Below are 15418 nucleotides of genomic sequence, written 5' to 3'. Positions count from 1 at the left end.
GCCTTGGAGGATGATTCTTCTGGCATCCACTCGATGGGCCTGGAAACTCAGGTGAGAGATGGCTAGAACAGACATTGGAGAGGTCAGAAAGCTTTCATTGAGACCAAAGCTTGGAGTTGATGATAAACGTTTATGACGGTCTAAATTGGCGGAGAGTAATGAAGTAATTTTATCTCCCTTGCTCATAGACTTACTGTAACCAGCTCAATGAGAACATGAATAAGAGCTCAATAGTTTATTCTATTAAATTCAGATCTCAAAGCCAAATTAATTCTAGAGTAGCTGTTGCATTGCAAAAACCCTTGATCAACAAAGCTCGACGTATGCTTCTTATACCCGCACTAATCCCGACCAAATTTAAGCTGGGGATCTGATCGGTGGTGATGGGATGGTTCCAGTGGATCACAGTGCTGTCATACCTGCCTTTCTTATCCCTCAAGTATACCATCGCATCTTCTCATTGTTCCTTCTATCCTCACTCAACTCTCACATTCACCTTATGTTAGCATCACTGTATTGCGTGTTTTCTCAGTGTATCAATGCAGACGGGCAGAACTAGCATATGAAATGATAGTTAGATCATTTTCCACAACCAACGGTAAGTTACACATGTGCTACAGGGTATTCAAATCGCTTGAAATCGGGTGGCTGATGCTTTTTCATAGATCATCTCTGAGTGGAGCGCGCCTGCCTGTTTGCTGCCTGCTCTTGAACTTAACGTGAATAGCAGTTAAAAACTGGCCACTGAAAGCATAAGAGACGAAATAACTTTGATCTCTTATGCCATCTTAGACCATCATTTAGTCTAATTTATTTCGACGACCTAAGCCTTAGACAACTTATCCACTTACTTACCTCACATCAATAAAAGGCATCTCTCCCCATCACTCTGAAGAAGGCACAAGCCCCAAGTTCATACCTACAACTCGTTTTGCGCCGTATCAAGCGTGTCGTACGTTATCCATCAACACCATCATGACAATTGACCAAGACACCACTATGTCTGATATTCCGGCGGTATCCACGTCCACATCCTCCCCTTTCGAGAAAGTCCCTCTCGAAGTCCTCCTACGGATAACCCATTTCCTCACAACCCCCGAACTGGGCAATGTCCGTCTCACATGCCGCGCAATCGAGCAGTCCTTGTACACCACCTTTGTCAATGAGTTCTTCACCAGGAAGCAGTTTATGATCTCAACAATGAGTCTGCAGGCCTTGATTGACATCTCAAAGAGTCGCCTCGGTGGCCATCTTCGCAAGGTCCATATCGGCACTGATCGCTTCGCTCATGCTCTTCAAGTCAACGGCCATAGTGCCCGAACCGACAAGCAGACGGATCTTTACACCGACCAATTCACGATGCTGGCCACAGGCGATCATGTGTTGATGCTTGCCGAAGCGTTTAGAACCCTCAGTAACCTGGAAGATATCGTCATTCGTGATTTCAACTCCAACAGACGTTCTCGCGATGGTCACAACAAGCAATGGACGAGTTACGGATCAACTACAGCGTTCAGAGAAACCGGGCATCGGCCTGGTCAAAGCAGCGGCCTAGCTTGGGGTCCCGACACGTCGACCGCATATGGTAGCACCGTTTTCGCTTCTGTGCTCTGCGCTCTAGGGCAAGCCAACGCAAGACCAAAGGGCATCGAGCACATGTCGAGATCCAAGAACCACTTGCGAGACTGTGCATTCAACATTTCTTCTTCTAGGTTGCCCTCCGTCACCCCGGTCCTCGAAAACCTTGAGAAGCTACACATTGACGTCGATTTGCTCGGTGGCAGCGATTTCTCCAGTGACGATGCTGCCGGTCACTCGCCAAGCGCGGATAAGAAGCTGCGCGAATTTCTCCTCAAATTGAAGAACATCAGACACCTTCGTATCAACGAGACGCACAGCAGCGTAACTGGACCGGGCATGCTTCTCAAATGGCTTGGAGAGGATTCTTCCCCAACGAGTCCTTCCCCGATGGGCCCTTCCCCAGAATACCCTTACATTGAAGAGCTCAATTTCGGCATGATGAACGTGGAACCCCAGCATCTAATCGCCGTTGCCCAGAAATTCGCGCCCTCCCTCAAACGCCTAGAGTTGCACAAGGTCACTCTTCGAAGACACCTGCCAAACGGTCACACAGGACCCCTTCCAAAGGTCAATTTCTGGAATAAATTCCTAGGAAAGCTAAAGGAAGTCCCTGGCCTCGATTTGCACCACATCAAAGTCAGCCTACCTCAACAGCAATGGATCTCACGGGCATCCCGGGTTTATGTTTCCTTTGGGGCCAATTTCTGCCAATATACAGGGACCGATTGGAAGCACTTTGTAGAGCACGAGATGATGCCTAAAGTGACCGTGCAGTGGCCACACGATGAGAGTGCTAGTGACGACGGCGAAGAAAGCGATGGTATTTGGGATCAATATGCGTTTGACTTATAACGCATTTACTAACGAGATTATACAGGATCTGGCTCCGATGACGATGAATAGAGCTAAGGATTGTCTAAGAATTATCTGAGGGTTGTCTAAGGATTGTACAAGGATCTTTTGAGGATTAGGTCACCAAATAAGGTAGCCTAAGTGTCAGCTTAAACTGGCATAAATTAACTAAACTTTTTCGTCTCTTGTGCTTATGGCGGCCAACCCTTCTCGGAGTTCATTATGAGGCCTTCAATCCCGGTTTATCGGTGGAATAGGGGCCAGGATATTGACTACAGTAGGCCAGCATGGCCATTCATTGCTTTTGCAAAGGATAGGTTCTCATATCCCCCGGCCTGCTCAAGATACTGTCCTGTCTTTATTAGAAGTCTAAGTTATGAGGAATTCAATAGATATTACGTTTATTAAAACACCAGAAGAATTATCCTCTAAGATTAAAATAAAGTGTCCTAAGTGATGGTCTAAGCTAGCATAAGATGACCAAAGTATTTCGTCTCTTATGCTCACTACGGCCTATTCCTCGGCCATCTTGACGATATATTGTGTTCTAGTATCAGTTTATCTCTTCACTTTATCAGCATAAGAGATAAAATCATCTGGGTCGCTCTACATCAATTTATACCTGCTTCAACTGTTCACCTTCTGCACTTTAGGCTCTGATTGGAATTGGAGGCAAGGTAATGCATTGAGATCCAAACCCAGACTGCCTTTTATGAACTCTGTGTCCTGCATAGATATCTTTGTATGTTCTATCTATATATGCTTCCTTCGTGTACGAAAAGGCCAAGACCGATATATTACTTGATCAAGCCGCCATTAAGATCCGACTCATATATAGAGCCTTCAGTGTCGTATACATGGCTCTCAATACATGTATTGTTCATTAACTTTCACCGAGCCAATATCCTGCGTTGCAACACCATTGCATGCCCACGAATTCACATCCATCTCAAAACCATACGGAATGCCCAGTAGAAAGTTGGGATCCGCAATAGCGTCGTTAAGATATGGATCTCTTCCGTCGCCATCGACTTGCTCAGGAACAGACTGATCGTCCTCTGGGGACCCCGTCCAGCTCAATGCTGGCTCGGGTGGAGGCTCAGGGGCTGCATCACGGCTATCATCAACAAACTCGGATTGGCCGAGGAGACTGTGTATAGCGAGGCGCTGCCGGATGTATGCATCTTTGGAGAGCGTCGGCGGGGCCTTGTCAGTCTTGGCTGCTGTGATAGTACTAGACCCTGCAGTTTCAAGACATAACTTGTGCTGCTGTATAACTCGCTCGAGTTCTTGCCGCTATGATACCGTCAGTTTCTCCTCCAAAGACGACTATAGCAGAACTTACCATGGACTTGAGCTGCTCGGAAAAGCGAAAGAAGCGTGTTATAACATCCAAACACACCTGTGCTTTGCTTATAGCATTCTGCATTGGCGGCCCTTTATTGTCTTTGCCAGTATATGTCCCAAACAATACCAGCCTGGCGGAATGATAGGCACAAATAGCTGCATCAAACTCGAGTACATGTATATCATCATTATTTTGAACAAAGTCGGACAAGATTTGGATGATCTGCTCTGCATGAAACAGGCACTTTTCCTTCATTAGTGACCTCTCGGACGCAGAGATGCCTTCGATTGCTGCATGTGGAGTTGATTCTGGGTATTCTGTAAGGAAGATACGATATAGATCGCAGTGACATTGTTGCCAACTCATATGCTGAGAGTGTTAGTCATGCCGGGGTGCTAATCGGAAGACTTACCATAATGATATTTTGAGGCGATGGACGCAGCCCTTGTGGATGTGAAGTTGGATACTGGTCTTGGGGCGCAAGCTTTGTTTGTAGTCGAAGAAGATCATTTTGGAACCTTTCCAGCGACGAGAAGAGCTCTGAGAGGTTGACTTCCTTCATCGATATCCGTCTATTGAGCCGCATAATAGCCCTTCGAATGAAGGCTAATCGCACAAATGCAGCTCGAGAGCCTAATACTTCTGGCTCAAGGCCTTTTCCTGGCTGTAGATATCCTGTGCTGACGTATCGCTCTTGGAGGAAGTCAACATCTTCACACGGCAATTGCAGATAGATAGTCTCAGGGTCGAATAACTCAAACTCCTTCAAGCCCACACAAAAGCTATCCTCCAGCAGAAACAAAGACCAGAATGTCCGTCTTCGCACCTCCTGCGCGACAGGAGTTAGCTTGGAGTGTTCGTAATTGAGACGCAAAGCTACAGCCCATCTAGCTGCTAGACCAGCCATGATGAAAGCTCTCGGAAACTGTCCAACTGCGGCTCGGTAGCGTATGAGGAGTAGAGACGCCTGGATCTTGAAGATGGAGGGTTCTTCAAGCTTTTCGAGTATAAGACCCTCGGCTTCCTGTGCCCACTTGGTTTGTTCGTCCTGGTGCTTGTCAAAGTAGATCGCTGTTATGGCGCACAAAGCCAGCTGAAGGGCTCGGTCGATAGTCTTTTCGCGGCATCGTTGGATGACTGTCGCCTGGTGAAGGAAGCTGAACGCCGGGAGAGGATACAGTCGATCAAAGTATTGACTGATTAACGAAACAACCAGCTCATCAGAAGACGAGGCGTTGTCGACTTGATCCGTTGTGTTTGTCGAGTTAGATGCAATGCTAGAGCGTTGAGTTTCGGGTGAAGCAGTGGCTTGGGAAGTTGACTCAGAAATAGAGTCGTCTCGAGACGAGGACACTTCGGTAGTCGTTGAACCAGCCCTTGCTAAATAAGTACAAGGCTTTTTCCTCCGCTGACAATTTGTACATCTTGGTGTATCACCAGAACATCGAACCTTCATAGTCCGACATTCTTGACAAGCTTTTGTGCCGCGACATTTTGGTGGTAAACGAGGCGCATACTGCCCACTGGTACCATCTTGTTCGAAAGAGCATTGAAAATTGAGTCGTTCACAAGTGCGACATCGTGGCACTGTACCGTCACATCGGACCTCCGGGAGTCAGTACCGGCCGAGTACCGGGGAGGATTTGGTTTGCTGTAAATACCTTGCGAACTCGACACTGAACACATGCGGCTTTCATTTCAAGGTTTGGCTGTTGAAGAGTATTTGACGATTTGTAACGGTCGGCATTCCAATTCGATTAGAGCGTAGTGTACCGTTATCAAAGTGTTGATTTGCTGAGATCACAGTACCGATTGCGATACGATGCCACTGTCGATTATAAATACCAGACAATATCAAGTCTCACCATTTTGGTGACCCTGAATAAAACAGTTGGAGATGATGAAAGAGGCAAATGCTTTCTCTACCTATCCACTACATTACGGATAATAAGTTGCCTCAGCTCACAGCAGGTACATTGGAAGGCGGACTTTCTGTCCTTCCTTCCCGTCTTGAGGAAAGAAACGTCCTGAGCACGCCACTCTGCGTAAAATAGGGTCGCTTGCAGGACTTAAACAAGGAAGTATCCAATGAAGCTTCTTGCTACTCCCCGTCACCTCACCAAGGCCTGCTATGGCGTGCGGGGGTCCCCACAGCTCGGGGCTTATCTGGGCCAATTAGGGGGGACACTGGCCGATACGCGCATGAGTCCCGGTTTTCTCGGTTGAACAGCAGGAAGCAACTCCCCGATATCAACATCCTTGCAGCTGTCAAACTATCATGATAAGACAATATGCTATTAATACACTACTATTATTTTACTTGATCGTCACTCCATCGATGATACTTCGCTAACCCCGGAATCCTGTCGTTCCATGCTCAATACACATTCGCTCTCCCATCGGCGTATGGATAGGTCCATATGTCCATCGTCCTCCAAGACCTTGAACCGCATTCTTGCGTTTATTTGAGCTCATCGCTGCGACACCTTCAAGACCTCGTACCCAAGGTGCATCAGAGACGTACCAAAGTGCTCCAGCCAAACTGCGAGGATCAACAGGCAAGTCTGGCCATTTCACCAACAGACTCGACAGCATGGCAACGACCATGACAAGCAGGATACCAATACTCAGACGAGAACATATCTCGTGAGCATCACTCGTTTGTGTACGATTGTATGGAACATTGGCCAGCAAGATCGGAAGGAACTCAGACAGGAGAGTTGTGAAGGCTGTGAAAAAGAGGAGAGGATCTCGAATACGCAGAGCAACAAACAGTCCCGAGACTGGATTGGTCGCTGGTGTCATCAAGACTGATCGTGTGGGCACTTGAGGATCTTCAGCCATACGGCGGTAGGGTGTAATAACAGCAACGCCTGAGGAATTAGTAAATGGTAAGGGTCAAGAGAAACAAAACTTACTGCTAAACAGAAAATCCCAGCAAAAGACGACAATGACACCAAGTGCAGAGCACACAAATCGTACACCGAATTCTTGACTCTCCATAAGCTTCTTCATGTTCTTGGGCACACTTCCAAAGGTATCGACAAAGTGGTAGTACCCAATGAAGCCAAGCAGGCAGATTAAGAACACGAGAAACGTGAATCGGTACCAGAAACTCAAGGCCATAAAGGTTTGAGGAGCTCGGCGATGTGTCTGTGGTCGATATGCCATACCTTCAGTATATGGTGTGTTGGTATAGGGAGCTGTGGTGTCACGACCAAGATCCCCGACGACGACAACGCCATATTCATCGCGCCCTTCCTGATTGCGGAACCAACCCATGGCGAATCTCTTTTCGGTTATAGCACTCTTGAGATCCTTCCAGTCGCTGGAACCCATAGATCGAATTTCTGGGTTACGAGCAACAAGAGCAGCAGTGTTGACCGCACACCATGGGTTTGCATATACCCCAGTGCGCCAGTGACGGCTGATAACACTAAGTGTGAAGATCAGGAGGACAACGAGAATACCCAAGACTCCGATAAGGGCATAAGCTGCTTGGTTGGAGACACCAAGTTCAAGAGCACAGCCATCAATAGCTCCCTTGCTGCAGCGACCATATATCTTCAACCCAATAGCTTCAGCGGATAGGGGCGTCACGAGGCCTGACAACCAAAAAATAAGGGCTGTGAGGAAAGGAAGAGACTGCCCATTAAAGAGAAGCTTGAATGGGAGGTAGATACTCATCCAACCATCAAAGCTAAGAAGCAAAGCCTCTCGACCCAAAGCACCGCCTTCTCGGGTAAGGGCAGCGAATGGTTGATATTGTTGGGCTGATTGATTTAGGGCGCGAATACCCATGGCGAGAAGAACAGCGATGATAGGCGGAAGAAACTTGCCGATGAAATAATCGGATTGCGTCAGGCTATATGTTGTGGCCTCGACGATGATTTTCGTATTTCCAGTTGGTGTGGAAACATCAGTGATGACAACCTGTGTCGGGGGCATGGTCGTCACCCGTGTTGTACCAGCTGGTGTAGACACTGAGGTGATGACCTGGCCATCAGGCAGTGTCTGGACCATTGTGACAGGCGGTGGTGCATCGACGACTGTCTTGACTTGCGCTTCAACTTGGCTTGTTCGATACTTTGTGACAGGAGGCTTCGCAACTTTTCCATCTGAATCAAGAGTGAGAACAGAGTAAAGTGTTGTTGTTCCGACAGAAGCATATACGACTGGCGGACCAGTACGAGTGGTCTCCTTGACGGTTGTGCGAACCACGCCGCTGTCCATGGCGGTGATGATTGTCTTTTTCGACTCCGCCGCTGTCGCGGTGTATTCGACGTACGTTACTGTTGGCTGTGGACCACCAGCTCCTGATGTTTCTTCTGGGCTGTCTTCTGGGTTGAGAGGGATTGCGGATGAAGTGACATAGGTACTTCCTGCGATGGTTTCCACTATTGTGCGAGTCACTGCTTCTGTCTCTGTGATCAATTCGGTCACGGATGTCACTTCGAGTGAGCCTGGCTTAGTGACCATTGTTGTAAAGACTTCCTCGACAAGAGCGGTCGTCAGGATACCGGTCTTGCCATCGTCGGTGTTCGGACTGTCGGTATTTGAAGTGTCATCTGCGGGCTCAGAGCCGGAGCCTGTTTCTTTAGGACTGGAATCAGCGGCTGTTCCGGGGTCTGCTTCGACAGCGGCAGTTGGTTCTGGTGCAGCAGCTTCACTGACGACATCTTGTCTTTTCATAAAGAACAGATTATCATCGGTGATCTGGAATGATCGGTTCTCGAGCTTTGTGTTGGGATCAGATCCGTCTAGTGTGCGAACAGCATAGAGGATCAATCCCATCAACGCTAGAAGAAAAAGAATGAGAGCGCTGATGAATGGCCATCGCAGAGGAATAGGACGATAGTCGGGCTTTTCCTTCTTGTCTGGTTGCCCTACATCCGTTTCGACAGGGTAGACATCCGGAGCCGTGACTGGTTTATACTCATATGTCCGTTGCTGCGGCTGGTATTGTTGCTCCTGCAGATAAGGTGGTTGATACATCTTGCAGAAGAGTCAGCGAAGGCTTGATCTGCATTCGAATTGCATGTTCGTGCGAGGGTAACAGCATATAAAGAACCAGCATAACCTCAACCGCACCGCCTCCACCGGCTCTTCAACTCTCCAGATGCCATAACTGCATTAGCTCACGGTCATTGTACAGCCATCATTGGAGGCTTTGACAGTTTACAACGGAAACCTCAGGCGTGGCGTCTCCCTTGAAAAGCCGGAATTGCAAAATGGCGGCGTTGCTGTTGAACTGTAATTGGGTCAACAGGCGAATGGTGCTGTAGGGCTGAGCCAAAAGAAGAAATGCCAAGACTGAGCTGAGTTCTTGGAAACGTCTAGACCATTTAAGCTTATTGAGGTAGATTCGGAATGTCAGGGGTGTTTTAGGTCGATTTGGTAAGGGGTCATGTGCTGGTATGAACAGCTGAATCGTCGGGAGTTGAGTTTCAATTACTATTGTTGTCATGATAGATGCGAGATACAGCAGATCTGTTCACGATGCATTCAGAGGATATACTACATTGCCAGTATCACAGATATACTGATAAAGAAGAATTACAACAAGCTTCAGTCAATAAAGAAACTCATTTCCACTAGTCGACTAGAATCAATAATTCGAGGCCTCCTCCGTGTAGAAACGGAGCTGCAACAAAACTTCACCATCCCTGCAAATCTGAAGTTTTTTTTCGGTAGTCTTTCAACTATTATGTAACTTTATTTCTCCTAACAAGGCAGATTCAAAACGCCTCGATTCCAAATCCAGAAGTAACCAAGCCAACAAACGCCAAATCTCTAACCCGTCTCAAACTTATTCCAAGCTTTACCAGCCAAGAACATTAAACAGACTAGTTCTGTTATCAGGCACAGAACCATTAAACGTCTTTGCCCTCACATTCTCGCTCTTGGTAGTGTTGTATTGGCTGAAGTAGCGGTCGAATGTTCGTGATTGGTTTGTGAGTTGAGAGCGGATGTAGCCTCCTACAACAGAGATGCTTCCTACTGCGATGAGAACTGGAAGGACCCTGGATATTGTTAGATGGTTTTGGATAGAGAAGAGGGTTAGGGGACTTACTTGGGTCCGACGGTGGGCTTGATCATGAGAGGAGACATTTTGTGTGATGTGATTGGTTGAGTTGAAGCTGAAGATGCAAGGGTAGATCTCAGTAATGCTTGTGATTGTTTGTGTGGTTGTTTGTGTGATGATGCTTGTGATTGTTGATGATGAGAATGATAACTGGTTTGAGAGTAGAATCTTATAGTTATATAATTCTTTAATTAGACTCATATCGTTGAGTTCCGAATTGACTTGATCTTGACTGTCGTTATTCTGAGCTGACTGTAGATCAGTGGTGCTGTTTTTGGTGGTGCCATTATTGAGTTGGTGTGATCTAGCCCTGCGCACTGCCACTTCGGGCGTTGCCGGTTTGTACCAGAGCGTCGGGTCTAAACGCAACTCTGGATTGAGATATGCATGAATAGATTGGTATTTTGATCATAGATCAAGAAGGACATAAATTTTATAGTTCATTCAAAGTCGTTCTTTATTAGTTGGTCATCCCAGCTGAGGTATAGATTTAATTGAGAGCACAACCAAGATATGAACTACCAGCAGCAATTGAGCTATCTCACAACAGCATATTAAAACTCCAATAATTATTTCAGAACTGCATTCTGCTATCCATCCATTCGGTAACTGGTAGATACTATCGTATTTCTCCCGAATGCGTCCGTCAAGTCGACAGACATTCATGAATTCCTTGACATCTGACGCCTCCGAAATGATCTGACAATCGGACCCGGCGTCCACCGAACCCACCCAAAATTCACCGGAAAATCAGCTCATCGTTCGGTTCTCGACATACTCAGGCCGGAGCCTATTTGAACTGCTCACAATTATCTCATAGCCTCATTTCTTATTATTGACCAGAATTTAGATAGGCAAGAATTTATCCTGGTCTGTTGTCTTTCTTAGCTGGTCATATGATCGTACAATGACGGGGATAGCCGAACGATGATCTTTGAGATTGAAGCTGATCGCAGAGACGATATCTATCCCTCTGGCTGCATGTCGAATTGATTCATCTGTATCTTATTCTCGCTCCGTGTCTATACCCCCATTGCTCCGAGATCATGGAGTCTACCGGTCGGGTGTTCCACAATTAACGGTACCCACGCCGAACTACACGGCCGAACGGATGGAATGGACCTTCCAAATATCTGAGTATCATGATCTGACCTTCCTCCAATAATAACCCCTCGGGAAATTTCATCCCAAAACGGACATTTCAAAACAATGACATCCAATAATCGTCAATGACTTCCTTCCCCGCGTCCATGGGTAGTTGGGAAAGTGAAACCTTCTAAAAATGGCTGAAGGGGAAGTTCATCCCCACGTCATCATTCGTCAACCTCTTAGGTCATTGACATTACATCTTCAACCTCATAAGCTCAACCTTCTTCATTGTTTACAACTTCAATACAACACAAGACGATTGAAATTACACAATATGATGTCTTCAAGATTAATTCTTCGACCCGTGCTTCGCATGCGCTCTCAAATCCGCCTCGCAAGCACAAACCCGACTCATGTCCATCCTGACGGTAACCTCGGCGGACCAGGTGGTCAACAGCCTCCACCCCAAGCACCAGGTGGTCCAGAAGCTATCAAGAGAAATTGGTACGAATATCACTCGTCTACAAGAACAAAACTGACTGTGTAGGATGCCTATCGCTGCGGCAGCTGGTGTACTAGCAGGAGGCGTTTGGATCATGCTCCCTAGAAAAGGAAATCCGCCTGAGAGAACCCTTCAACATGGCATTGCTGCGTCTTTCCAGGAGATCAAGGATGGCAAGAGTCCTGAATCGATGAAGGAGTTGAGTGGAAGGAAAAGTGGGCTGGGTGGTTTCAGAGCTGAATGAGTTATAGTTCACTGAGGATACAGACAGACGTTGAGGTGTCATAACGTAGGCAATTGCCCAGAGTATCAATATCTATATCATCTCTCGCTCTGCATTAATAGTATTAACAAAACCAACGTCAGACGCTCGCAGTCTCGGTCTGCTTCTGCTCAGACGTTTCATCATGCTTCTTTTGCAACAGATAATCTCCACCAAACAACGCCTTATACACTCCTCGTAATCCTCGTACCGGCCATCCTGTACTTGCTGTTGACTTCATGAGTTTCTCATCACCCTCAATATCGACCTTGACTTTATCGTAAACACTTGGCAAATATGATGCTCCGTACTTTGCTCTCAGCGCATCATAAGACTCTCTGTTGTAATGCGACCAGAATTCATCCTCAGTGTAATACGCATGTGCGTAAAGCCACTTCTTTCCTCCACAATCTTGCACTTTTTGCTCCAACGCGCGATTGTGCTTAATAGCGTCGCGACGATTTCCTGATAGAGGGCCCCAAATACCATAGTTTAGTAAATCCGTCGTACCAGGCTTTGCAAACTCGGCATGCAGACCATGTCCAGAATTAGGCTCATCGCGCCGCACTCGTAGAGGACATATCCAGAGAGGATAGATCTTGAACTGCTTGTCCAACCAGTTTTGGAACTCGGGCACGCTGCTGTATGGTACGCCGACGTCTTGCACCATGTAGTAGTCGAACAGATTGCTCTTGTGGCCTGCTGAGTACATGACCTTTGCTCGAAGAAGGGGATCCAGGATATATCGTGTAACGCGGTTGAAAGGCGTGATGAAATAGTCAAATGCGTACTTCGCAACCCAGAAGCCTCCTCTGTCGTAGCGGAAAAGATAGTCCTTTAACGGGATGTAATCGGCCACGCATGTTACTGAACCCATCCGTAATCCATCTCTTACTTTTTCGACATGTAGATAAAACCACTTATCTTTCCGTCGATTCAAATGTCTTATTTGTGCACTTATCGGGATTTCGTCAACAAGGCGTCCAGTGCATATAACAGTCGTGTCTTTCGAGTAAACAATACCATCCACATAATCGTTATCCCATCTCTTTGACTCTTCTTTGATAATCTTGACAGACTCAGCAGGACCCCTCGCAAGTCTGTACTTGAGCTCAACAAACTCCTTTGCGTCTTTGAGCTGCACTTCTAACAAAGTAACAACCCCGAGAGTTCCGAACGCCGACGCAGCACCCCAGAACAAATCCGGCTGATCCTCTTTCGAAGCTCTGGTAACAGTTCCATCCGCAAGAACAATCTCAATCCAATTCACCGTCGCATCAAAAGCGCCGTATCTGAAAGAACTGCTCTCTCCCGATGTTCCCGAGAAGCCACCACCGACGGTAATAGCCGGAAACTCCATAACAACAAGCGGCACCAAACCATGAGGCAGCGTCGCATCGACCAGCGATTCCATAGAAACATTTGGTTCAACAATGACAGTTTTTGAATCTTTGTTCACTTCGATGACATTGTTAAGTTTGCTGGTATCGACGGTGTTGTCGACACGACGATTTGAGTGTCGAGTGCTGTTAGTCGAACCATGATATAGTCGAAAGGGTTCTTGACGGGCGTGAAAGTGTTTAACTCTGTCCGCGACGCCCGCGACTGTTGATTGATGGGCGTCCATCATGAGATGAAAAGAATTTTTGATGATGATCAGAAAGAGAAGATCAAATGTCAGGGAAACCGGGCATGAGTCGTTTACAGTAGTATCGTTTCGGAAATAGCGAGGAATGATCCACAATTCTCCAGCTTACCACAGAGTTTTATACCTCCGATCTACAGTGAGAGTAATAAGTGAAGATGAGTTTCAGTATGACGCTGATTCCGACATATCCGAGTTGAACTCTTTGAACTCTCTACCGCTTATTTATTCTGACTCTGACTCTCTTACTCTGAGACGCCACGTCAAACACGTCAGCCTTGTTTTTCGACCCTATCGCCAAGAACGATTAATGGTCAATCCTGGTCTGGTCGATCCCAATAATGACGTTTGTTGTTTTATTGGCTCAGCTTTGGATGCATGAAATTGCTTTTTTGTTTCCCCGGCTGATGGTAGAGGGTTTGACTGGCACACGATTCAAGACAAATGACAAGCGGCTTATTGGACCCTGATAAGTTAGTCTAGTGTCTGGGATTGGATATAAATACATTTACAGAGTACATCCTAGCAGGAAACTTGATTGTTATCGTAAGACAAAGACAAACACTTCATACTGATATTAGTCTCTTGATCACTCAATGAACAATTCACTCTGTACGTCAGCTACACAAAACAAAATTGGTTAGTTTACGCATACTTCAGCATCGTCTTGTCATTGTTACTTAGGTAGGTCAGGCATTATAAGATCAGCCGCTAAAGCATGTGAGACGAAATAATTTGGTTAACTTATGCCAGCTTGGACGGGCCTTTGGGCTACTGTATTCTAGACAGCTCTTCTACTGTGTATTATCTACTTAGTAGTCGACTTCCTCATGTAAAAATCACTGGGTATGCATGCCTAGTCCTGTTACCGTCGAATCACTATCTTCTTCTTCCTCTCCCACTAGTGTTCCTTCGCTGTCTTCCTCCCCCTCCTCAAAAGTATAATACGCAACAATCAGCGAGAGTTCTCCCTGCCACTCAGAGTTCAACGGCGGGCTGCGCCAAAGGTCGTGGAAAACCCGATGGTGCTCCGTCTCTCGTATCCGCAAAGCTTGGCCGCGTGCCCGGACCAGTTGAGATTCATCTACATCCTCGTCTGGGTTCGCTCTCAATAGGAAATTGCCGCATACTGCCCAAAGGTTGGGGTTTCCAAGTGCAGCACGGGTCTGCGTGGTCCATTGGTCAAGATGATCTTGCATGGTGCATTTCCGACATTTTGAAGTTGTAAGTCCACTGATCCAAGGCTCTGAAAGCGGCTGATGGTTTTCCCCTATTTCGAAATGTAAACTCTGATGGCCACAGTTGTATATGACACGTTGAGAGCATGGCAAGCCGCCTTTTTTCACATCTTCTGGGCGTTTACCATCCTATGGGCATGTTGGAGATTGCAGTTCCGTATATGTGTAGAGCAATATCATGTCTTCGTAGCATGAGCTGCCGATGATATGTCCGCACGGGAAGATACAAGGGCGGTGCGATTCCACGAAACTTCCATCTTGGATCTCTTGGCAGGGACGGCGGCACTTGACACATCGTAAACGGATGCAGGCATGTCGAATAGTATTTCTTTCGGATTCAAGGTCGTGTTCGCTCGACCTCAAGTCGTGGAGGACTCTATCCATCCATGCATTGGTCTCATCGAGAGAGTATTGGTTTGGAAGACCGTGACCACGTCGTTTCACGATGCGCTCAAAGTACTCGTCGGTCATGTGTGGGAAAAGTGCTTCGCGAGTTGCAAGTAACGCAGACATGATGATAGTTGTGCAAGATAACTGCTGATGAGTATCGCCTTGTGTAATTCCTGTAGCTGTGTTGTTGGATGGTGGTTGTTTGATCATTGTGGTCGTCAAATACATCAGAGCTGGGGGCACCTGCCTCTTTGTGTATCCTAAGTGTTAGTCTAAACCTGCATGAGATGGGCACCTGCCTCTTTACGTATCCTGAATAGCCAAATAATTTTATCTCCTAGACTCTCAGCAGCTAATTCTTCTAACATGGTGATACCAAGGTCTGAGGCCAGGTGCAAAATAGACAGTCTACGAGTGTGTTCAAAA

The 15418-nt window shown here is 46.8% G+C and overlaps 7 protein-coding genes across 7 annotated transcripts; 2 read left to right on the top strand and 5 right to left on the bottom strand.

The window, feature by feature from the left end:
* Window positions 1-975: 975 nt before the first annotated feature.
* Window positions 976-2433, top strand: FIESC28_10057 (uncharacterized protein; the record flags this gene model as incomplete). The annotated part of the gene is made up of 1 exon (XM_031164192.1): window positions 976-2433. The coding sequence occupies one exon, from the start codon at window positions 976-978 to the stop codon at window positions 2431-2433; it is 1458 nt and encodes a 485-aa protein (XP_031011774.1).
* An 864-nt stretch (window positions 2434-3297) lies between these two features.
* Window positions 3298-8776, bottom strand: FIESC28_10056 (uncharacterized protein; the record flags this gene model as incomplete). The annotated part of the gene is made up of 5 exons (XM_031164191.1): window positions 3298-3729; window positions 3779-4150; window positions 4194-5161; window positions 6136-6654; window positions 6700-8776. The coding sequence occupies 5 exons, from the start codon at window positions 8774-8776 to the stop codon at window positions 3298-3300; spliced, it is 4368 nt and encodes a 1455-aa protein (XP_031011773.1).
* Window positions 8777-9602: 826 nt separating this feature from the next.
* Window positions 9603-9892, bottom strand: FIESC28_10055 (uncharacterized protein; the record flags this gene model as incomplete). The annotated part of the gene is made up of 2 exons (XM_031164190.1): window positions 9603-9804; window positions 9855-9892. 2 exons carry the CDS (start codon window positions 9890-9892, stop codon window positions 9603-9605), a joined length of 240 nt encoding a protein of 79 aa, XP_031011772.1.
* A 1397-nt stretch (window positions 9893-11289) lies between these two features.
* On the top strand, window positions 11290-11701 carry FIESC28_10054 (uncharacterized protein; the record flags this gene model as incomplete). Its single annotated transcript, XM_031164189.1, has 2 exons — window positions 11290-11459; window positions 11503-11701. 2 exons carry the CDS (start codon window positions 11290-11292, stop codon window positions 11699-11701), a joined length of 369 nt encoding a protein of 122 aa, XP_031011771.1.
* A 118-nt stretch (window positions 11702-11819) lies between these two features.
* Window positions 11820-13346, bottom strand: FIESC28_10053 (uncharacterized protein; the record flags this gene model as incomplete). The annotated part of the gene is made up of 1 exon (XM_031164188.1): window positions 11820-13346. The coding sequence occupies one exon, from the start codon at window positions 13344-13346 to the stop codon at window positions 11820-11822; it is 1527 nt and encodes a 508-aa protein (XP_031011770.1).
* Window positions 13347-14203: 857 nt separating this feature from the next.
* Window positions 14204-14563, bottom strand: FIESC28_10052 (uncharacterized protein; the record flags this gene model as incomplete). The annotated part of the gene is made up of 1 exon (XM_031164187.1): window positions 14204-14563. One exon carries the CDS (start codon window positions 14561-14563, stop codon window positions 14204-14206), a length of 360 nt encoding a protein of 119 aa, XP_031011769.1.
* Window positions 14564-14731: 168 nt separating this feature from the next.
* FIESC28_10051 (uncharacterized protein) lies at window positions 14732-15202 on the bottom strand (the record flags this gene model as incomplete). Its single annotated transcript, XM_031164186.1, has 1 exon — window positions 14732-15202. The coding sequence occupies one exon, from the start codon at window positions 15200-15202 to the stop codon at window positions 14732-14734; it is 471 nt and encodes a 156-aa protein (XP_031011768.1).
* Between the last annotated feature and the right edge of the window lie 216 nt (window positions 15203-15418).

The sequence above is a fragment of the Fusarium coffeatum genome, assembly GCF_003316985.1.
Source record: "Fusarium coffeatum strain FIESC_28 chromosome Unknown BRIP53273_contig_282, whole genome shotgun sequence".
Classification (NCBI taxonomy): Eukaryota; Fungi; Ascomycota; class Sordariomycetes; order Hypocreales; family Nectriaceae; genus Fusarium; species Fusarium coffeatum.
The sequence above is the reverse complement of the archived record's forward strand: the minus strand, read 5'-3'. Positions and strand labels throughout refer to the sequence as shown.